At 50.4% G+C, this 23,083-nt stretch overlaps 2 protein-coding genes across 8 annotated transcripts in view; one reads left to right on the top strand and one right to left on the bottom strand.

Annotated features, from left to right (window-relative positions):
* Positions 1-14,716, top strand: part of EGR2 (early growth response 2) — a 104,713-nt gene extending 89,997 nt beyond the window's left edge. For 6 of the 7 annotated variants that reach the window (XM_072823234.1, XM_072823235.1, XM_072823237.1 and 3 more), the window contains 4 exons: positions 7,151-7,357; positions 8,138-8,243; positions 10,758-10,866; positions 12,251-14,716. In XM_072823234.1, the coding sequence (XP_072679335.1) occupies positions 8,145-8,243; positions 10,758-10,866; positions 12,251-13,500 (1,458 nt within the window). In that variant the 5' untranslated portion in view covers positions 7,151-7,357; positions 8,138-8,144 and the 3' untranslated portion in view covers positions 13,501-14,716. Of the gene's footprint in view, positions 1-7,150; positions 7,358-8,137; positions 8,244-10,187; positions 10,658-10,757; positions 10,867-12,250 lie in introns of those variants that run through there. The other variant, XM_072823239.1, reaches the window with a different exon arrangement.
* Positions 14,717-17,467: 2,751 nt separating this feature from the next.
* Positions 17,468-21,683, bottom strand: ADO (2-aminoethanethiol dioxygenase). Its single transcript, XM_072823240.1, has one exon. It carries the CDS (start codon positions 21,481-21,483, stop codon positions 20,671-20,673), a length of 813 nt encoding a protein of 270 aa, XP_072679341.1. The 5' UTR covers positions 21,484-21,683; the 3' UTR covers positions 17,468-20,670.
* Between the last annotated feature and the right edge of the window lie 1,400 nt (positions 21,684-23,083).

The following is a 23,083-nucleotide window of genomic DNA, read 5'->3' as shown; positions in this document are numbered from 1 at the left end:
CTTAAATGTGATTCTGGCTAAAGATAAAGGAAGATACTACACTACAAACAGGGCTTTCCTTTTTTTTTTTTTTTTTTTTGTTCCTGGAATTAAATTCACAAGAATTTCCAAGCTGTAAGCTACACAAAGACAGGAAGTTTTGTTCACTGATGCATCCTAAGCACCTAGCACAGTACCTGGTGTGTAGTAGGTGCTTAATAAATATTCACAGGATGGATTAACAGAACACCATGGCTTGTTCCAGTGTTTGAAAGTAAGACTGGCCTGTCCCTATATATTCACTTGCTCTCTGGTTCACCTACTTAAGTAGGCCCAGTGCCAGCATGTTGAGGGCCTGCTTCGTAAATCACAGCAGTGGCTTTCAGACACCAGGGAATTTGCATGGAGTGGAGGGAGTCAAGCCCACTCCAGCTCAGCTGTACCACCAAGCTTTGACCTTCTGTATATACTGGGCTTCCAGATATCATTTTCCATGGTTTTGGTTTGGAGCTGCCATCATATGAGAGCGTGTTGTGATGAGAAGCCTGAAGCACAGGAAAATCAAGGAAATAAGTATTTTGTTAAGGTGTTTTCACTCGAGGATTTCCGAGTAACGGATGAAGGGGCTAACGTGGTCATTTTGGTCATGCCTTTTGTGTTTTTTGTTTCATAAAATCCAGACAGAGAGAAGAAAGGATCTAAATTGTTCCAGCTCTCCTCTTTTTTGAAGTTTCCACGGGCTGTTGCCTAAATAATCTTTTTTTAAGGTTTTATTTATTTGAGAGAGAGAGAGAGAGACAGAGACAGAGACAGAGAGAACATGAGTGGAAGGAGGGGCAGGAGGAGAGGGAGAAGCAGATTCCCTACTGAGCAGGCTCACCAGGCTCCATCCCAGGATCCTGCGATCATGACCTGAGCTGCAGGCAGGTGCTTAACCCACTGAGCCACCCAGGCACCCCTAAATGATCATATTTTTAAAGAGCAAACTTTCTAAATTCTAAGAGGCTGGGAGTTGGCCAGGTTTCTGGGGAGATTCTGATTGTGTGCTTACAAGGCCATTGACTGAAATTGTTCTGTTACCCAGTGGTGATCACATTTTACCCACAATATTCTCTCAGGCACAATAGCTCCTGAGCAGAAACATACATTCTAGTTAATTATTAGGATAAAAGAAGTAGCGTGACCATGTGTCTAGGCCCGTATTTAACATCAGGGAAGCAGACCCACCAAGGATGCATTCGTTCCAAAGGCCTCAAGCCTCAAGGGGACACATTCCCCAAACCCATCTCCAGAGAAAAGGAACACACATATCTGGACCACCTTCCAATGTGAAGGAAGAGGCAACAGATCACTTTGAAGGGCTTTAGAATTGGTCAGCAACTGGGATCCCTGGGTGGCAGCGGTTTAGCGCCTGCGTTTGGCCCAGGGCGCGATCCTGGAGACCCGGGATCGAATCCCACGTCGGGCTCCTGGTGCATGGAGCCTGCTTCTCCCTCTGCCTCTCTCTCTGTGACTATCATAAATAAATAAATAAATATTTAAAAAAAAAAAAAAAAGAATTGGTCAGCAACTGAACGGGTTAGAAGTTCATTTCAGCGATTGATGCGCCGTCCCTGTCCTGGAATCATAAATGTCGCCTCCTCTCTCACTCCAATCTGTGTTCAGCTCTATCACTAAAGGTCCAGCAATCCGCACAATTGGTCTGGGAGATGACGATCGGATTTGCAGTGCATGACCTGCTTTTCAGAATGTGTTCTTAATTCACTTCCTTTGACTCACTGCAATACCCGGCTGAGGGCAGCTGAGGCAGGTATGCCCAGGCCCATTGCAAAGATGAAGAACCCAAGGCTCAGAGAGGTTAAGTAGCTTGTCTAGTTACACAGGCTGGGGTAGGTCCTGGGAGCGCCTGCTGACAGGTGATGGAGTCACACTGCTTGGGTTTACATCTTGGCACTTCCACTCAATTAGCTCTGTGGCTTGGGTTTGTGTGACTCAGTTTCTTCATCTGTAAAGTGAAAAGAGTAATGATATCTACTTCATGGTGTGGTTGGTAGGCTAAGAGATAAGGCGACATAGTCGGCAGAGTGCTTAGTACACTTTAAATGTTTGCTAAATATTAGCCATTATTATTATCAAGGATACCATTATTGTGGAGAGAAACCATGGAGCCTGATTCCCCATCTAGGGCATTTTCCACTCCACAGTGACACACCTGGCACCAGGTTCTGCCAATCTCCCTCCACCCAATCCTTTCCCTCTGCCCTCACCACCTTCCTCACTCAACACAGTGAAAACTCAAACTCTCTGTGGCCTTTCTGGTTGCGACTGAAAATTCTGGGCAGGCATGAGGGGATGTGATGTCTCTACATCTTCATGGCATATGGTTGAGAGTATCATCAGATATGGGAAAAGAATAGCCTATCTCCCAAGGCTGCCACCCGAGGCTTGAGTGATGCGAGTAGAGGAGGCACTGCTGCTTCCTTCGACATCAACCACCGACCCAAGATAATGGCACCAGTCTGCGGCAGAGGTAGAACTGGGAAGGGGAATCTTGGGGCTCCTCACCCTGCATTCCTTCCACTCCCCAGCTATATGCATTGCCTGCATCTATGACCAGTAGATGGAATAGTCGAGGAGGGAGGCTGGCCTGAGAAGGGCTTCTGGGTTGATGTCTCCACAGTGGTCCTCACTCTGGGCTACCGTCACATCAGTGGTACTCACTGTGCTGAGAACAAATGGTGGCAGCTTGGAACTTCCCGATATAAACAAGGCCATACCTTGCTTAATCCTTTCCCCAGGGATGCCTGGGTGGCTCAGTAGTTAAGCGTCTGCTTTCAGCTCAGGGCGTGATCCTGGAGTCCCGGGATCCAGTCCCACATCAGGCTCCCTGCATGGAGCCTGCTTTTCCCTTTGCCTGTGTCTCTGCCTCTCTATCTGTGTCTCTCATGAATAAATAAATAAAATCTTCTTAAAAAATAAAAAAAAAAAACTTTCCCCAAAGGCCATATCTGAAAAGAAGCCCTTCAGAGGATGTTTTCTAGGGTCCTTGTCCTTGCCCTGAAGTCCAACATATGGAGAAATCATTAGACATCCCATGCTGTCATCTGGGTAGAATGGAAATCTGGAGCTCTGTGACCAGATAGCATATGAAAATCTCAGATGGGCCAGGTCTCACCTCTCACTGCTGGGATGGCTCTAGCAAGTTCCTATGCAGAACTCTGCTTGCTGGAGGACAGACAGGGAGCACATTTGGATGTCTCTGCCTTCAGGGACTTTATGGAGTTGAAAAGGGAACAGCACAGAGACTCCGTGAGACAAAGCACAAGGCAAGTCCCAAGCACAGGTTACACGCAGTCTAGGAATGTCTCTTCTGGAGCACGGCCCCTAGATTTTGCAGGTCACTCGCTAACCCACTCTTCCTAAATTTTAAATTTCTATTCTACGCTTTTAAACCTCCTTGGAAAAACAACAGTATTATCATCATGCATTTCGATCTTCCTGGGGGAAAAAAAGTGTTGTCAGTCAGGTTCTTATAAATGTGGAACTTGGCTTTTGAAGTTTAGATGACGCTTTCCACATGGGCACAGCTTGTTGTAAATTTTGTGTCAACAATCGCTGCTTTCTGGATGAACTTTCCTCCTTACGACCGAAACCCGAAACTCCTCAGCATTACTATCATCATTATTCTTAGAAGCTAGAACTCTGAATTTGGGAATAAATATCAAAAATGCTTTATACATCGGGATTGGAGGTGGAGCTATTCTTTTTGCTCTTATCTGCTGCAGGCTGCTTTCCATCACTTGATACACTTAGGAGATGTGGGCTCTGGCCATTGAGAAAATAGAGCTTGTATTCTGGCTTGGCAACTTCCCAACGGGTGAATTTGGGTAAGCTCTGTATCTTCCTGGGCCTTAGTCCTCTCATCTGTGAAATGGGAAGAAACAGCCCTGTTCTGCAAGATGGTTGTGAGGAATAAAGCAACGAACCCAGAAGAACATAGTACACTATCTACAAAGTAGGTGCTCAGTAATAGTAATAACTTAAAAGCTAACAGTGAATACTTACCATACATACCAAATACCAAAAAGTATGCTAGGTGCTTTTCATCTATCAAAATAATTTAATCCTCAATATACCCTATGAAATATTTATAATCAACTTTTTCCTCTTTATAGAGGAGTAAACTGAGGCACAGAGAAGTTATATAAGTTACTTAAGAACATACAGCTAGGTGGTATCAGAATTAGGATTTTTAAAAAAGATTTTATTTATTTATTCATGAGAGACACAGGGGGAGAGGGAGAGAGAGAGAGAGAGAGAGAGAGAGAGAGAGAGAGAGAGGCAGAGACACAGGAAGAGGGAGAAGCAGGCTCCATGCAGGGAGCCTGACACGGACTCAATCCTGGGTCTCCAGGGTCAGGCCCTGGGCTGAACGTGGTGCTAAACCGCTGAGCCACCGGGGCTGCCCCAGAATTAGGATTTAAATCTAGGACCCGGGATCTGAATCCAGGCTGTCTGGGCCTCCAGAGCTCAGAATCTTAATCACAAGAAATGGTTAAGATTCTTAAATTGATCTTGTCAAGATTATTAAGTTGAAACATGAAACGTTTGATTTTGGGGAGGGGTTAAATGCTACAAAACAAATCTTCTGACAATTGGATGCACTGACCAGCCCCCTCCTTTTCTCAACATAGAAACAAAAGCTTCTCTGGGCAGTCTGACATTATCTGGAAAAAGGAAAATTGCATTCCATAACCTGGTATTGTAAGCAGGTTAGAGATGTGCGTATAAAAAAATCCAGGAATTCCCTAGTTAGAGTGGACTTCATTTTTCATACATTTAAATGTATAAGCTGAAAGATTTAACATTTAAAGGCATAAAAAAAAGGTGATTGGGAATGGAGGTTTGACTTTGAGCCTTTGCCAGCAAACTGACAGACTATCACTTATTAACCTGGCACCCAGGTTGATATGTACCTTGTCTTCAACAATTGTGATAAATGATACATTGATTTACTTTTTACTTCTTGCCAGCAGTGGTAAAGTGATCAGTAGGTTTGACATGATGTGTTTCTACCAGAGAGAGAGAGAGACTGTACTTCTGCAATCTAGTCATTTTCAATGGGACAAAATTCATGTGGTCTGTCATTTCCTGATTGAGAAATAGACAACGAAGGAATGTTATTTCATTAGGACTGTCACTGAAACACAATACCGATGTCAATAAGCATTTCTGTCGATGTTCTCTTGCTGAAATCTTGTTGGCATATTCTATTCCTTTGCAGAAGTTGAGTGGTAAAAAAAAAAAACAAAAAAAAAACTCAAATGTTAAAATTATAATGCCATTGTCATTAGCCAGGAAAAGATAACGGCGGAGGAAAAGGAGAGACCTTGTAGAGCTTACAATCTTGGCGGTTGGAGGCAGTATGGTTTGGGGAGGGGCTTCCAAGGAGTCTGCTTGCACTGGCTACCCCCTCAGCCCCAGTGTACCAGGTATGGAAGGTGGCCTGGAGGTTTCCACCCACACTGGACTTTCTCTATTCCATGAATACATTCTCTGTCCTCCCACCTTGGGGCCTTTCCACACCTGCTTTTTCTCCTGGGAATGCTCTATCCACTGATCATTCCTTAATCCTTGCTCATCCTTCAGATCTCGGCTTAGAGGAAGACTTCCTCAGCCTTCTAGGCTGAATTTAGTCCTATGTTCTTTTCCTTCATTGGGGTCACACTCTCTCATTGCTTACAATTTTATATTTGTGTGACTAACTATAAGCTCCATGGGGGCAGTAACCAGGCCTGGTTTTAGGCACCACTGTATGTCCAGGCTTTGGCTTAGCACCTGATACACAGTAGATGCTCAAGAAATATCTGTTGACTTCCCAATAGGTGAACTGAGCAACCTCTGCTTAAGCCAGTGCTGCTGCTACAACATGAGATCACAGGAGTCTTATTTCCTCCTGTCTGGATGATTTGTGCCAACAAAACACAATTTTGGTTGCACACTGAACTGGTGTGAAGCAATGTTGCTCTCAGGCTTCCCAACAACTCTGACTGGCCTAATCTGTGCTTGTTTTATAGTCTCTGGGATTACTGGATGCCTAGTGAGATGCTGAATGCAGGGAACCATTTATCAGTTTTCTCTGCACATGTGGGCACCTTTAAGAAGGGCTTGGCTGGACGGCAGAGTTGGCAATTAGCCTGGTTTTCACTGAGATGCACATGTCCTATGCCATTCGAGTTCGGATCTGTACTTTCACGTGTGTCCGTAGTTAAGAGCAATTCTGACATCCCTTTGATTCCCACTCCAGTAGCAGTATCAGAATGGGAGTGAGTGAAAAGGACATTGCAATAGGAATCGCTTCTAATGATGTTAAAAATGTTTCTTAATAAATCAAAATGCAAATGTTAACATATTATTTGTGATATGCCTCATGGTTGATTGTGATTCTAAGTCCACATCATGGGGGAAAGAAAAGCTGGAGACCCCTTACAGAGGAGACTGAGTGCTAGCTGGAAGCCCCCGGCTGCTATGCTTGCTCTTCCCTCCCACCCAATCCCCCAGGCACAGGGGCAAGCCCACCAAATGCTCCCCTCCTTCCTTTCCCCTTCCCTTTTTGGATCTGGAATTCAGGACAAAGCACATCTGAATCTGGCATTAATAATCCTGACACACCTTGGAGTGCTCCATTTACTTGGGCCTTTTGACAACTCTATTTTAAAGAAAGACATTTAATTTGTTCAGTTTTTTTTTTTCAGGGTTTTTTTGGGGGGGAGTGATTTAAGAATCAATTTATTTGTAAAGGTTGGCTCTTTTAGTTTTTTGATCAGAATAAGTTCAAGTGCCTCAAAGTAGCTGCCCTGGCACATCTCTGTACTAAGTGTCATTCTCTGGCACAGGAGGGTCTCTGTAAACTCTGCAGAGTTGTTCTGGTCTCTACCTCTTTCTTTCCTCACTTACACCCTCCTGGAAGGATCCTGTGCGCTCGACTTCTCCTATTAGAGGGCCTATTAATTTGCTGGCTCTGTGCCAACCTGCTTACTCCATCCATAACCTAGGTCTAGAGAGCCCGAGAATTCAAATTCTGCCTTCATCCTGGGGAGGAGTGTGTGCCCACGGCGGCCCTGCGGCCCTTGCCCTTTGAAAGCCCTGACCTCAGCTTTCCTCTCCTCAGAAATGCCGAAGAAAAGAGATGAAGTTGGCGAAGGTGACCCATTTCTTCCCTAGTGGGCCGACCCGAGCTCTCCGTCCTCCAAGAGCTGCTCCCTTTCCAGAACCGGGTTTTCCTGCGAGAGGGATGTAGGGACCGGAGCAGTGTCCTTGGAATCCGGAGACCCGGTTGCAAGGCGGACACCACCACTTACCAGCTGCGTGACTTTAGGCAAGTCGCTTTAGCCTTCCCAGTACCGATCACGGAGTGGTTGGCTTGACTCCGTTCCATCACCACTCTTCAAACAAGAAGGAAAAGAAGAAGGTGGTTACAGGAAGTATCTACAGAGCCGTTTCCAGCAGGGGTTGGGGGGGGGGGCTCCCACCCAGGACTGGCCCAGGCGCCCTCCCGGGAGCCCGCGGAGCCTCGCCGCCGCCCCGCCGGGGGCTGCCCGCGCCCCAGGCTGCCCCCCGCCCCCGCCCCCCGCGGGCCCGGCCGCGCGCGGCTCTTCAGAGGTGTGGGTTATTAGAAAGCTCGGGGTAATTCCAGAGGGTCCGTCACTCCCACTCACTCTAATGCGCTTGTCAGACGGGCCAGGCGAGCCCGCCTCTCCTGGGGGGGCCTTCCGGGTCTCACCCCCGCCCCAACTCGGCCTCCTCCTTCGGCAAGGGTGGCAGCCGCGCACCGCAGGGCCCCCTCTGCCAGGGCCGCCCCCGCCTGCGCCCCGGCCTCTGCGCCCTTCCCAGCGCCGCTCGGGCGTCCAGGAGCTCCCCCTCCGGGCGGCGCGGGGCGGCCTCCGACGGCGTTGGCAGCGGCGCCCGGCGCGGGGCGGCCCCGGAGACTCGCCCGCCCATGTGCGTGGAGAGGAGCGAAGCTCCGGCAGCCGCCGCGCCCGCTGCGTGCGTGTGGGGGCCTCACCTCGGAGGCCGGCGGGGCCGTAACCCGAGTCCCGCTGCCACGACCCACATTTGCATAATCTGGCTCCCCCCCGCCACTTCTTTCGGACTCCAGGCTGGAGATGCGAGTCGGGCTCCCCTCCGAGGCGTCGTCTTGCCGGTGGCCAGCGCGGGGGCCGCGGGACCGGCCGGAGCGCAGGCGGAGCGGGCTGGCGCACGTGGTAAGCGAGCGGCGTTCTGTTCTTGGTTTTTTTTTCTTTCTTTCTTTTTTTTTTTTTTTTTTTTTTTTTAACGAAATGGGACTTTGCACGTTTACGCCGAGGGTGGGGTCTCTACAAGGGCGCTAACGTCCCCGCGATTTCCTTCCTTCCCCTTTTATTTTGATCTCCAACTGGGAAAGAGCGCGCGATGCGGGCGATAAACTTTCCCCAATTTTTTCCCTGGGCGTTGGAAGTCAGGAAGGTGGCCGGCCGCCTGACGAGACGATTTCGCGGCGGGCAGGGGGAGACGCGACGCCGGGGCGGAGGAGCAGAAGCCGCCGGCGGCCTCCCCGCGGGTCCCGACCGCCGCGCGCGCTCGGGGCCGGGAGGGAGCGGGCTGGCGGCGGCGGCGGCGGCGGCAGGTGAGCGGCGCGAGAGCCGCCTGCAGCGCGCGCTTCCTCCACGGCGTGGCGTCGTGGCTCTCGCCCGCCGGGGTGCGCACGAGGCTGCGGCCGTCCCGGGCCGGGGGGCGGGAGGGGGGCGGGAGGGGGCCGGGCCGGGCCGGGCCCCGGACGCTGCCCGCGCGCTCTGTCCCAGGTGGTGTCGGTTTCGGGGCGGCGCGGAGCCAGGCGGCGGCGGCGGGCTCGGGCCCCGGGACCACCTCCCGCGGGCGGGCCGGGAGGCAGGAGCCGGGCGTGCTGCGAGCCAGGACCCGCCGCTGCCTGGGCCGCCTTAAAGTTCTTAAAGATTTTCCTTCGGGAACTAAACAGGAAGGCCTCCATGCGGGACGGTGTGGTTGTGGTTGTGGTTGTGGTTGTTTACGTGTTTACTCCAAGAGGGAAGCGCGTGTGGGGTGATGGCGGCTGGGAATTGAGGTTAGCGACGCGGCCCGCGGGCTCCCGGGGCGGCTCCCGGCGAGGCCAGGCGGCGAGGCTCTCCCGAGCGTGCGTGTTGCGGGGTAGGGCCGGGCTGCGGGCAGGCGCGCCCGTCGGGGCGGGGAAGGCGCGGAGGCTGTGCTGCGGGGCACCCCGGGCGGCGGGCAGGGCGGGGCGGGCGCCCGGCGCGCTGTCAACAGGGAGGTGTGTAGCGTAAGGTGTGCGAGTGGGTGTGTGAGAAGGCAGCGGGGGCGGGAGTGTGTGTAGCGGAAGTGAGCGCGTGTGAGTGTACGAGTGTGTGCGCGTGTGCGTGGCGGGGCAGGGTGAGTGTCCAAGCCTCCATCTGGACGCCCCCACACAGCCGACCGCCCAGACGCGCCGGGAAGGGCGCCCGCTCCGCGCGGCAGCTGAAGGGGGGCGGGGAGCGCGCGGGCAGAGGAAGGGGGGTGTCTCCGGCTGAGGATTTCTCTCGAAGCTCGCCGCAGTTATTCTGCTCCTCCTGGGGTCTACCCCCCAGCCCCAAGGTGCCCGAAATACTTAAACAAACAAACAACCCCGAACCTGTTCCGTTTTCGCTCCCGTATAAATAGCACAGACTTTCCAAAAAAGCAATACCGCATTCACTCTTATCACCAGCCACTTCTTTCCACCAAGTAATTCAGAAAAAAACAGTCAGCTTCCGTGAATGCATGCAGCTTTTTTTTTTTTTTTTTTTTTTTTTTTTTTCTTAGCTGCCTCCTTTTGCTTGCGGTTTTGAGCTGCCAAGAAAGTGAGTAGGGGTTTGACTGTAGTGTCTCGGCTCCGCTCGGTTTCTTTCCGAAGTTTAATTTTCCGGAATGGCTCCCAAACAAGGGCTGGGGAGGCGGGGCCGCCGGCACCGGATCTTCGCCTTTTTTGGAAAGTCCCGGAGAACCGGAATTCCTCCCCGCCCGGGGAGGCCTCGCCGCAGCTAGGACCCGCGAGCTCTTCCCCCCGCGGCCGGAGCCGCCCCCGCGGCGCCCCCGCCCCCCGCCGGGCCCCGCGCCCCGCACGCGGACTGGGGCTCGGGCCGCGCGCCCCGGACCCCCGCGGGTCCCCGCTGTCCGGGAGCCGGGAGTCGCGAGCCCGGCGGAGCCCGCGCTGCCGAGCCCGTATGCAAATCGGCCATGTGACGGCAAGAAGCCGCCTGGCCCAGCCCTGTTCCTCAGTCCATATATGGGCAGCGACGTCACGGGCATTGAGGCCCTGCCCATAAATACTTACAGCAACACTTTCCGTCTAACCGAGAGAGCAGCAATTGATTAATAGCTCGGCGAGGGGACACACTGACTGTTATAATAACACTACACCGGCAACTCCTGGCTTCCCAGCCGGAACACAGGAGAGAGAGTCAGTGGCAAATAGTCGTTTTTCTTCTTTCTTAGAAAAAAAAAAAAAAAACCAGCAACTTGTTTGCTAGTTTTATTTGTTGGATTTTTTTTTTTTTTTTTTTGTGGTTGCTTTTAAGCGTGGAGGGCAAAAGGAGACACCAACTTAGACTCAGTCCAAATCCTCTCCAAAACGGCTTCTCTGACGCTCCAGGTAGAGAGGGAGTTGGGTCTCCAGGTTGTGCGAGGAGCAAATGATGACCGCCAAGGCCGTAGACAAAATCCCAGTAACTCTCAGTGGTTTTGTGCACCAGCTGTCTGACAACATCTACCCGGTGGAGGACCTCGCCGCCACGTCGGTGACCATCTTCCCCAATGCCGAACTGGGAGGCCCCTTTGACCAGATGAACGGAGTGGCCGGAGGTAAGCCGCACGTCCCCTTCGCGGGCCGGGCCCCACGCGGCTCGAAGGTGGTGGGTGGGGTGCGGTGCGTGTGCAGGACTTGGAGGAGCGGGTTGGGGCACGGGGCGGACGCCGCTGCCCGCACGGGGTGCACGGGGAGCCGGCGGGAGCAAGGGCCGGCTCGGCGGAGCTGGCGCGCGGGCAGATGCAGCGGGTCGTCGGCGAGCGGGCGTGCGTGCGCCGCGGCGGGCCCAGCCCCCGGCGGGCGCGGGGAGGGGAGTAGAGGAGGCGGCCCCCCAGGCTTCGGGCTTGTGCCGGCTGCTGGGCCGGCGGCGGCCGGGCCTCCCCGCTCCCGGGGCAGGGACAAAGTGATGGGAAAGTTCGGGGCCCCGGAGGAGAGCCGGAGAGCCGAGCGGCGGCGGAGCGCGGAGGAAAGCGTCCGCCGGTCCCGCCCGGGCAGCGCCGACCCCGGGGAAACCTCCGAGCGCGCTCCGCGAGCGGCCAGAAGGAGCGCCCCCACCTGCGCCGCCCGCGAAGTTGAGGGGGTTGGCGAGGCGGGAAGGAGGAGGAGGAGGACGAGGAGGAGGAGGAGGACGAGGAGGAGGAGGGCGGCGCACTACGGCGGGAAGCAGCCCCCTGGCTGCCGAAGGAGGCCCGCGGGGGCACGGGCGCCGCTGGTTGCCTTGGCGATGCGGTGGAAAGTGGTCCCCCGCGGCCCCCGCTCCTTCCTCGAAGATCCGCCGCGGGCCTGGGGCTGGGGCTGGGGCTGGGGCTGGGGCGTGCGGGTGTGGAGCAAGGCTGCGACGGTGGGGAAGGGAAGGAAACCTATAGATTTCTTCCACCGCGGCGCCCCATACCCTCCAGCAGCCGTCAGCTGTAGCGCAGCCGGAGACGGAGGGAGGGAAGGCACCGCGGATGGGTAGCAGCCAGGAAATCACTGATCTCTTTCTCAGGCTCCCCTCTCGGGCGGCACTGGCTGGGATGATCAGTCTCCTGGCTAGTGTCTGCCCTGGAGCCCCGGCCGTGGGACCCCCCCCCCCCCCCAGACAAAGGAGAGCGAGAGAAGTTCCAGGCAGATGGGGAATTTTTAATATTGTTGCTATTATTGGGTGTTTTTATTGGGGACGAGAGCCACAGATGGCTGTGTGTGGGGGTTGGGAGTAGCTCATCCTGCTTTCCTGGAGGTAGTTTGAGTCCCAGACTGTCACTGGCTGCCAGTGGGATCCTGGGCTACCCTCTTCTTGCTGTCTCTGGGCTGCAGTCTTCCCACCTGTTGGACTCTGCCCCAGCTCTACTGTGCTAGGATCCTGGGATTTGGGAATGGACCTATGTTTAGAGGGGATGAAAAGGGATTCTTGGCTGCATTCTCATTGCTCCACCTCCATTCTTTCTGTTCCCTCCCCAGATGGCATGATCAACATTGACATGACTGGAGAGAAGAGGTCCTTGGATCTCCCATATCCCAGCAGCTTTGCTCCGGTCTCTGCACCTAGAAACCAGACCTTCACGTACATGGGCAAGTTCTCCATTGACCCCCAGTACCCTGGTGCCAGCTGCTACCCAGAAGGCATCATCAATATTGTGAGTGCAGGCATCCTGCAAGGGGTTACCTCCCCAGCTTCGACCACAGCCTCGTCCAGTGTCACCTCTGCCTCCCCCAACCCACTGGCCACAGGACCCCTGGGGGTGTGCACCATGTCTCAGACCCAGCCTGACCTGGACCACCTCTACTCGCCACCGCCACCGCCTCCTCCTTATTCTGGCTGTACAGGAGACCTCTACCAGGACCCCTCGGCGTTCCTGTCGGCAGCCACCACCTCCACCTCCTCCTCTCTGGCCTACCCACCACCTCCTTCCTACCCCTCCCCTAAGCCAGCCACGGACCCCGGTCTGTTTCCCATGATCCCAGACTACCCCGGATTCTTCCCATCACAGTGCCAGAGAGACCTACATGGTACAGCTGGCCCAGACCGCAAACCCTTTCCCTGCCCTCTGGACTCCTTGCGAGTCCCTCCTCCACTCACTCCACTTTCCACCATTCGCAACTTTACCCTGGGGGGCCCCAGTGCTGGGGCCACAGGGCCAGGGCCCAGTGGAGGCAGTGAGGGACCCCGGCTGCCTGGCAGCAGCTCGGCAGCCGCCGCCGCCGCCTATAACCCACACCACCTGCCTCTGCGGCCCATTCTGAGGCCTCGCAAGTACCCCAACAGGCCTAGCAAGACCCCAGTGCATGAGAGGCCCTACCCGTGCCCAGCAGAAGGCTGTGACCGGCGCTTCTCCCGCTCCGATGAGCTGACCCGACACATCCGAATCCACACGGGACACAAGCCCTTCCAGTGTCGGATTTGCATGCGCAACTTCAGCCGCAGTGACCACCTCACTACCCACATCCGCACCCACACTGGCGAGAAGCCCTTTGCCTGTGACTACTGCGGCCGCAAGTTTGCCCGGAGTGATGAGAGGAAGCGCCACACCAAGATCCACCTGAGACAGAAGGAGCGCAAAAGCAGCGCTCCCTCCTCATCCGTGCCAGCTGCCTCTACAGCCTCTTGCCCCGGGGGCTCGCAGGCTGGGGGGCCGCTGTGCAGCAGCAACGGCAGCACCATCGGCGGAGGGTCCCTTGCCCCTTGTTCCTCTCGGACCCGGACACCTTGAGATGAGACTCGGGCTGACACACCAGCTCCTTGAGGCCCCGGAGGCCCTTTGTCCACTGGTCCAGTCGAGCTGCACAACAAACACTACCACCCTTTCCTGTCCCTCTCTTCCTTCCTTGGGCAAAGGGCCCCCTGTCCACTTAGAGGCAGGTCCTTCCTAAAACTCAACCCACCTTAGTTTCTCTTAGGTGAGTTGACTGGCACCCCAAGGTAATAGGGGAGGCTTAGAAAGGGGTTGGGTGGGGGCCCCTGGCCTAGAGGGCTGAGGCCTGACCCTGCTTTAAAAGGGTTGTTTGACTAGGTTTTGCTTCCCCTTCTCTTGTGTTTTGTCCCAGTACGATTTTTTACTCTGAATGTCAGAGTTGATTTGAGACTTCTTCTACAGTAGGTTGGGAGATGCTGAACCCTTCAGGTGGGGGCAGCAGAAAGAAGCAAAGCTGATGTGCACTTTATGGCTTGGGACTGATCGGGGAATGGTGTACAGTGAATGAAGCATGGCCTTTATGCTGCATTCTGTGGCCCTAGAACAGTGAATCAAAGCTTGTCTAGTCGTTCCAACCCTCTAAGCAATATGTATTATAAACTCAGAGAATGGAAGTGCAATGTGATGGGAGGGACATAGCAATATCTGCTCCTTTTTGAGTTGTTTGAGAAACTAAAGACTATTTTTTCAGTGTATATCCACTCAGATTTTGTGTATTTTTGATGTGCACTGTTCTCCAAGTTCTGAACCTTTGGGAAAAAAAAAAAGTAAAGCATTTATGATCTCTTGAAATGAGTCAGAGGTTAACTTATTTAAAGGGGGATGTACATATATTCTCTGAAACTAGGATGCATGCAGTTGTGTTGGAAGTGTCCTTGGTGCCTTGTGTGATGTAGACAATGTTACAGGGTCTGCATGTAAATGGGTTGCCTTACTATGGAAAAAAAAAAATCATTCCCTGGGTTAGTATTGCTGTATATTTCTGCCTATTAATATTTGGATTTTTTTTTTAGAAAGTATATTTTTGTATGCTCTGTTTTGTGACTTAAGTGTTACCTTTGTAGTCGAATTGCGGATAAGAATGTAAATAATATTACTGGAGCTGACTTGTTTGGTTATTAGCTCTTAATAGTTGTGGAAATATAAATGATTTATTCTAATGCAAAACCACTAACTGAAGTTCAGATAATGGATGGTTTATGACTATAGTGTAAATAAATACTTTTCAACAATATTTTTGCTGCAGAAATCATTTATGAAAGATTTCCTGGGTGGGAATTCCATAGTCATCCAATGGCTTTTAGTGCTTTGACCAAACCAGGATCTCTGAGGTTTCTCTGCTGGCCTTTCAACACCAGTCTGTTCACCCCCAAAGCAATCTCCATTCATAATCAAACACTAGTGTTCCGGGGATTTCCCCCGTGCATTAGTGTAAAAGTGGGGAGGCGTTGTTTTGACTCATTGTTCCGTCCTCTATAACAGCCTATAGCTTCTCTCGGCTCCTGAGTGGGCTCCGGAAAATAAATACTTACAAACAAGTGCCCACTCGGAGACTACACATTTGTGGCTGCTTTCAGAACCCTGACCAAGGCCAGGAACTCAGACGAGATGTGGCTTTGTGGAAAGTGTGGTGGCGTGGTCAAGCTGGAAATGACTTTTAGGTTCCAGGATTAGTCTCATGACCACAGAAAACTTTTTGAAAAACGCTATCACCTTTTCAGATCAAAAATGCACTCAGACACTGCTGAAGACAGCATTAATGGGTTGTCAAAGGAATTACCCCAGGACTCATTTCTCTCTCGTCTGCTCTCCCTGATTACCCCTATTTGGAAGGATCACTAATCTGCGATTCGTTTGGTGGGTCCAGAGACTATCAAAATACCCCGCTCATTAGATAAGATAGGTACACACCAGCCTCAGAAAATCTCAGAGACATTCTTTGATAGGCAAATTAAATAGGCATATACGGGCTCCGTCATGGTACCGCATAACGGTCTGCAACAGAATACATTATAGGGCTCATTTAACTGCAAGCCTTTTGTAGTGATTTTAAAATATAAATCCAAAGAAAGGTATCTACCGGTCATACAGAGTAAATGGGTTGGATCTCTCGTGAAGTTATTTTACTCTAAAATTGGGCCTCAGTAGCATTTAAGTTCATCCACAGCTTCTGGATCCTGGATCCTCACACAAGTGTAACACATCAGATACCCACTGTTCAGCTGTATCGTCTGAAAACGGTCATGTGTGTCCTTTGCCACTGTCAGCCTCCTTCATATGTGGTTGATAACCGAAGGCCTGAATTTTAGAACAGCAGATAGTGACAAGCTACTTTTTGCCCTTCAGAGCCCTGGAATTTTGAGATCGAACTTGTGGAGGTAATCAATCCTTTTATTTCCTCTTTCCTATTTCAAAGATACGGAATACCTCTTTCTGTGACTACAAAACAGAAATCCTAAACTTCAGGGCCAGACTTTTCTAGTGACTGGTATTATTCCATTAGATTCAGATTTCCTAGTTCGTCAGCATATTATTATCCCCACTTGGCTAATTTTGTAAAAATATGTATAAAAAATGCCACATTTTGATAATTGTTTTTGAGGACTACTCCCCTCCTACCAAAATTTCAGTATATTAAAATATAGTACACCTAAGTTTTATAAGATCTAGAATTGGCTTGCCAATTTAAATTTCAGAACACCTTTAATCAAGATAATGTAAACAACCGTGTACAAAGCAGGACTTAAAAATGGCTTTTAAGAAGTCGTTTTAAAAAGAGTAAGAATATTTTGATAAAATAGTCAAATCTGTTACATAATCATTTTCACCTTGATGTGGGGTTGGTGAAGTGGCATAACATACCATAAGAAACACATCTTGGTGTTTCTTCATAGACAACTTGGTGGCTTTTACTTAACTTTAACATGTTAGGTAAATCTTTAATCAGATTTTACTCTCAGCTTTGAAACATTCAGGGTATTTTAATGCAGGTGTCTAACTTTTTACTTTGCTCAAGAAATTAAGCATATAAAGCTAAGTCTGCTCCTTCTTACATTCAATATGCTTTATCGAATAATATTTCTGATGGTACAGCTGTTACTAGGGATTCTGATTAAACTTCTGGAGAGTAACTGCTTGAAGATCATAATGCAAAAAACAAAACAAAAAAGATCGTAATGCATCTGTGATGGTTCACTGCATATTAAAAATAGGTCTATTAAACCTATAAGTAAGGTTTTCACTTATTCATGAATCAGTGTATTTAAAGATCAACTGTTAATGAAATTAAACCTAAGTGTTTGATATATATTAAAAATGGCTGTAGTGATATTTTAACTGTCACACACACACACACACACACACACTATGAATGAATGGTCAGCATCATCAAGTACCTAAGATGCTGCCAGTCCAAACTGCAATTAAAGTTTACACAAGGGACACCTGGGTGGCTCAGCAGTTGAGCATTTGCCTTCAGCTCAGGTCGTGATCCCGCAGTCCCAGGATCGAGTCCCACATCGGGCTCCCCACATGGGGCCTGCTTCTCTCTCTGCCTATGTCTCTGCCTCTCTCCCTCTCACTCTGTGTCTCTCATGAATAAATAAATAAAATATTTTTAAAAAGTTTACAGAAACAGTAAAGAAATATTTAAGTCCAAAGATTCCTTCCTTCACAAAATTTTTTGCTTTCTTGCACTAGTGTATTTTCCTTAAGTTAAATATAAAAGGATCTATTTTCTGTTATAGCAAAATATGATTAGACAGTTGTTTCAGATGTGTTTTCAATCAGATTGTTTCAAAGCTGTCTCAAGGAAATAGACTAAATGTATATTATTACTTGGGCTTTAGAATCTGTAGAAAGCCACCGGTTTTCAGTACGACATAATCCTACTGTATAGACTAAAGCTTTAATAGTAATTAAAATGTAAACGTTATAGTATTTTTCTTCTTCATTTTGTAATAGTCAAATAAGATTTACATCTAAACAATTTCAAACATGCCTTTATTTTCTGAAAGTACACTGACTTTAATCCAGAAATGTAAACATCTCTGGATCTGAAAATTCAGTATGTATATGGGGCTTAACAAACGATTTCCTTGACAGTAGATGCTTCATTACACTGAAAGGATCAGCGGTTCGCTTGTTTGTAACCTGGAGTTCAGAATTCAGAATAGGAGGGTTACAGGAGTGGTACTGCCTCAGGTTAGAGTTGAACAGTAATGGGCTGAACCCTTTATTAAAGACATACTGCTTCTTTGCTAAGCAGTAGAATTAGGGCACAAGATACCATCATTAGGATTAGATGAGCAGTAACAGTTTTCCTGGGATGCCAAGGCTGAGGCACCTACAAGAGGACAATGCAAAAGGAGGAATAAAGGGTGTGGATTTGGAGGAACTTAAGGGCTACTGGTCTTAAAAGTTCAGAGGACCCACTCCTGTTGACAAGTATTTCTTTAAAACGGGCCCACAATCTTCATTAATGAACAGCAGTTAGTGTAACTCAATCCATGCAAATCAGTCTTTGTAAAAAAAAAAATCAGTTCTCATAAAGTAGTAGGTAGGTATACAATACTCTCCATTAATATAACTGGCTTTTGATATAACCAGAGAATTAAAAAGCTTTAGAAATACTGAGACAAACTTCTCACTCATGAGAGGCAATTATTGCAATTGTTATTCAACAGAAAAGTGGTATCATTGTGCTCATTAGTCTGTGTAGAGGAAGACAAGTTTTTTCCACAGTTGTTACTAAAATATAGTCTACATTGCAGGAATATATGGAAATACAACAGCAGCACATTAAGTCAGTCATGATGAACAGTTTATGCAAAGAGGTGCCAGGTTTGTTGCACCACATTTTGTATTTGTATGAAGAATATTCTTGCCTTAGTGGCTCACTGAAACAAGTTATGTTTTCATCATTAATTTACTCAGAATTTATTAGCGAACCCAAAGTTTCACTGGTCTTATTGAACTAAATTAAGAGAGTAGCATATTGCTATTTTGGCCTGTAACAATTCAGCTATTCTTTTGAAAAGCACCTTAGTTTTTTTCATTCAATCTGTTTGTACTTGAGAACTTTAAAGTTTGGAAAAACAATTACTCCTTTTTTACTGTCCTACTGCCAGTATGAGTTTGTCGGTTTAATGTACTCCAGGTTGTATTATATAGCATATACAGCACTATCAACAATCTAGGTCAATTAACTTTTTGCTATTAATTCAGAATAGGCATGTGACTGATAACCATACACATTCATTACTCTGTTATTAAATAAATTCATTTTGTGAACATTTTTCTAAGAAAATCATCATTTGCATATCTAGGATTCATTTTTAAACCGAATAGCATTAAGATCTGCTTCAAACTGCCCCCAAGGCATATTAAACTATACCAGAATGTGAAGCTACCATAAAACGTCAATAATCCTGTCTCAGGTTTTAGAAGAGTGGCATTTCGCATTGAATAAGCATCTTGTATTTTGTTTTTAAAAAAAATCATCAAGAATTTGCTTTTTTATTCTATTTAAAAAATTGGGAACAAACATTCCTTCACTCTGGGCCATAGTAACCCAGTGTGCACAAAGAGGCAAAGGCACATACTGTTTCTCTACAGGGTCAACACTTTCCGCCAATAGCAAATCTCCCCTTATTGCAGACCTTAGAACTGGATTGCCATTTGGGCAAGTCAATCAAGAGGGCTTAGACAACAGCTGGGCAGATTTTAACGTGTTTATTTCTACAGTTTGTTTTTATTAAAAGTGTTGTGAAAAAGGAATCCTATAAATAGTAAAAAGAGGGAAACAATAGTGCTCCATAGCCTGAAGCAAATGGTGTAAATACATTTGTAAACAAGGTAAAGTTGCTGAGCTTACTAAAAGGACAAAAATAAAACTAATTACAGATAGCACAACTGTTTAAGAGGTTAGGAAGTATTTTGTCCCAAGTTTTGGTGTTCTAAAATGGCCAGCAGTACAGGTAATTCTCTATTCTGTAGCCTTGATCATCTGTGCCTTCTCTCTTCCTATAGAAAACCACACTGGATGAAGCAAACAGTGACTCTACTATTCTGAGGGGTTTTGAGAACACTGCCACCAAAACACAGCTGGAACCACCAGCCTCCTGGAACATTAGAGCTCCTGAGAGAATTTGAAACAGTCATCAACATTTTTCTCTATTTTTGCAGGAAAATACTGGAAGTAAACAGGGGCATGGAATTCAACAGCTGGCTAGGGGTGTTTTACATTCAGTTGTTTGGAAGCATAGGATTCAGCTCCTATCAATCTTCTCATCAGAAAACACAGAATTACCCTATCACCTCTTAAAGCACACTAAGACAAAAAGTCATTTGAAGATAATATAGTTTTTGCATTAAAGGTCAATCTGCATCAAGAAATCTGTTCAACTCACAGATCTAGAGACTCACGGGAAAGATAATCTGTAAGTGACCTCTTGTCACTGAGATATGCAGGTGCTGAATTTCTTAGTAGACGCTGCCAGAGTAAACCAGATGTGGCTACTGGGCAAGAGGAGGAAAGAAATTAAATCTTGTCCTCTACATGCATAGTTTTGTTTGGGGGGTGATGCCCCAACTCTGGAAAAAAGATTTAACTGCCACAGAGAACTAATTCGGCAGGGCAGCTCACTTTAAATAGTAGCTCATCTTTTTAAGCCTAGTTTTTACCAATGACTTGAACTAAAAACAATTCAAACCACTGGGTCATGCAGTCAATAAGTTAAAACTGTAACAATAAGTAAAAGGGTACAAGGACCTAAGTGTAAAACAAAACCTATTTACCCGGGGAAGGGGAGGTGGTGGGGGCATTTAGTGTATTTTGTATAGCATAAGGAAGAGAGAAAAAGAATATTTTCATTATGGCTTTAGGATGGAAGCGCTTCAGATAGTCCCCTACCCCTTTCCCCCCAAATCAAAAGCCCGGTGGCAGTGACAGAGCCAGGAAACAACCCAGCCTACCCTCCTTCCCCCGCCCCCTAACCCGGCCCCGTGGCTGCACTCCAGTAGCCCGCGCTTCCCACGGCTCCGGAGGAAGCGGCTATAGCCCATTCCAGTAGATCCAACGCCCAGGCCTGGGGGTAGGGAGAGAGCCCTTATGGTGGGTCGCGGGCAGCCAGGCCCAGATGTGAATAGGGCACGTCTTCGGCCCAGAGCAACCGGGCGCCGGCGGCTTCAAGGGAAGACTTTGGGACCTGGATAGGGCTCGCCCTCGCACCAGAAGTCATCGGCTTGCGGGGTCTCCAGGAGCCACACCTCTCGGGGCAGGTCACAGGCCGAGCTGGAGGCCTCCTTGTCCCTGACGGGCTCCAGCACCCGGTAATAGTGGCAGTCCCGGCCGTCGTCGGGGTCATAGGGCGGGGCCAGAATGTCCAGGAAGGCGGCGGGTCCGTCCACGGCATCGATCTGGTGCAGGTTGTCCTGGTGCGGGGTGAGGACGCAGGGACCGCTGGCCTCGGTGTACTCGGCCCGCGAGCGCAGCACGCCCGGCCGCACGGCGTCCCGCTCGCGGGCCTGCAGCGGCGGCTCGAACTGCTGCTCGGGCGGCAGGGGCCGCGGCTGCTGCCCGCCGCCCGCCTCCAGTTTGTCCATGCAGCTGATGCGCACGGTGCCATAGAGCACCTTGAGCATGCCGTGCATGCCCGGGTGGTCGTGCAACGGGATGGACGTGCCGCTCTTGAGCAGGAACACGCCGAGGCTGAAGCCGTCGGTCTCGTAGATGTGCATGTAGGTGACCGGCGGCAGGTTGGGCGGCAGTGGCTGCAGCGTGGCCTTACGCGGGGCGATGTTGAGGTCCTCGGCGCGGACTTGGGTCAGCAGGTTCTTCAGCTTGCTCAGGTTCTCCGGGAAGCCCTGCGGCATCGGGGCCTCGGGGCCCGACGCCGAGCCGAGGTCGGGAGCGCTGCGGCCGCCCCCGCCGCCCCGGAAGGTGAGGCACGCCTGGCGGGCGATCCGTTGGATCAGAGAGGCCATGTTGTCTCGGGGCATGCTCCGCAGTTCCTCCGCGTGCCGAGGCCGGGCCCCGCCGCCCCCGGCTTTCCTCCGCCCCTTGCGGTCCCCGGCGGCCGCCAGGGCTGCCCGCAGCCTGGGGCGAGGCGAGCGGTCCCGCAAGGACGGGTCTTCCCGGCGCGCGGCGGCGCCGCGGCCAAGCTCAGCAGCCTCGCGCCCGCAACGGCCCGGCGCGCCCGCCCCGCGCCTCCGGCGAGCGCGCACGCGCACGACCCACACGCCGCACTCACGCCCGAGGAGCAGGTACCGGCCGCGCGGACCGTGGAAAGCCTCGCATTACGCCCGACGTCCCATTCAAGCGGCCCACACCTACGACGGTGGCCGGGCGCTCTGGCCGCCTTGCAGAGGCATGTCGGGACTTGTAGTCCGACATTGTGGACGAGCTCTGGAAGCGTTTCCTTTGTCCGCTGGAAGAGGAAGGATTGGATTTGTTTCTCATAAAGCGCCCTTCTCTGCGGTTCCAAGGTGTTTGCTTCTTTGAAGAAAAGGTGAATTGGGGCACGGAAGAGAAGTAGCCAGTTAACTACAACTCCCGGCACCCCCAGCAGGCGGGAGTGACGCACTTCCGGCAGCTGGCCTGTGGCGTGGTGGAGACTCTTGGCCACCGCTTGCAACAGGGCAAGAGGGTCGTTAACCTTCCGGCGCCGCTGGGTCTTGTTCCGCCAAGCCGACTCGCTCTTTGTCGCTGCTCTACCCTCGGAAAGGAGACTGTTGCGTTCACTTTCTGTCTTCCTGGCCATCTGGGCAGCACTGTCTGCCACGGAGATTCCTGGACGGCATCTTCGAAATCTTCCAAGTTTCTTAGGAGATGAGAGGGTCGAGGCCGTCCCCAGTGACCGCGGGCCCCGGCACAGCCGTCCCCAGCTGTTGTTTGCATCAGGGTGTGATGACGCTGCTCTTCCGGCTGCAGAGCACGATAGCTGTGCTGGGACTCGACAGGCCCTTTGCTGTGGCCAGGGACTGTGTATGCTAAGGATCATCAAACCCTGGTTTTGCCAGAGAAGCACCTGGTTGGGAGGGGGAGGTTGGGAGGAGCTTCTAAAAAATACAGATTACCGATTGTCATCTTGACACTGATTCACTAGGCGACTCTGAGGCTCCGTAGGAGTGAGAAACCGTGAATGGTGTGTGAGAATCAGGCAAGCTCTGGGCCTTCACCTTACCCTGAATTTAGTCCTTTCGGACTTAGCTGAACATGGGCTTTGTGTTCGCTTTGTAATTGGAGTGGCTTTGAAAGTCCCTCCAGCTGAAAACGGCATGCTTTTCAGTGGGCAGGGTAACCAACCGCATGGGTGCTCAGTATATGCGAGGTACTTTATGCCTAATGAACAGTATGCTATTTCATCCTCATGCCAACTCTTTAGAGATGGCCGCTATTACGATTCCCAGTTTGCAGATGAAGGAATAAATTGCGCAAGCATAGTAGGAAACGGGCAGGGCCTCAGCAGCAGCGCAGGAAAAAGGTACAGTTTCACAAAACAAAACAAAAGTAGCAAATTGATATTAAAAGCACTAAGGGTGGACTCAGGGTATTTTTCCAACCTGTTGTGCTACTTATAAGTTGTAGGTCTTTAGGCAG

The sequence above is a fragment of the Canis lupus genome, chromosome 4 (assembly GCF_048164855.1).
Source record: "Canis lupus baileyi chromosome 4, mCanLup2.hap1, whole genome shotgun sequence".
NCBI lineage: Eukaryota > Metazoa > Chordata > Mammalia > Carnivora > Canidae > Canis > Canis lupus.
This window is presented reverse-complemented; position numbering and strand designations above follow the sequence as displayed.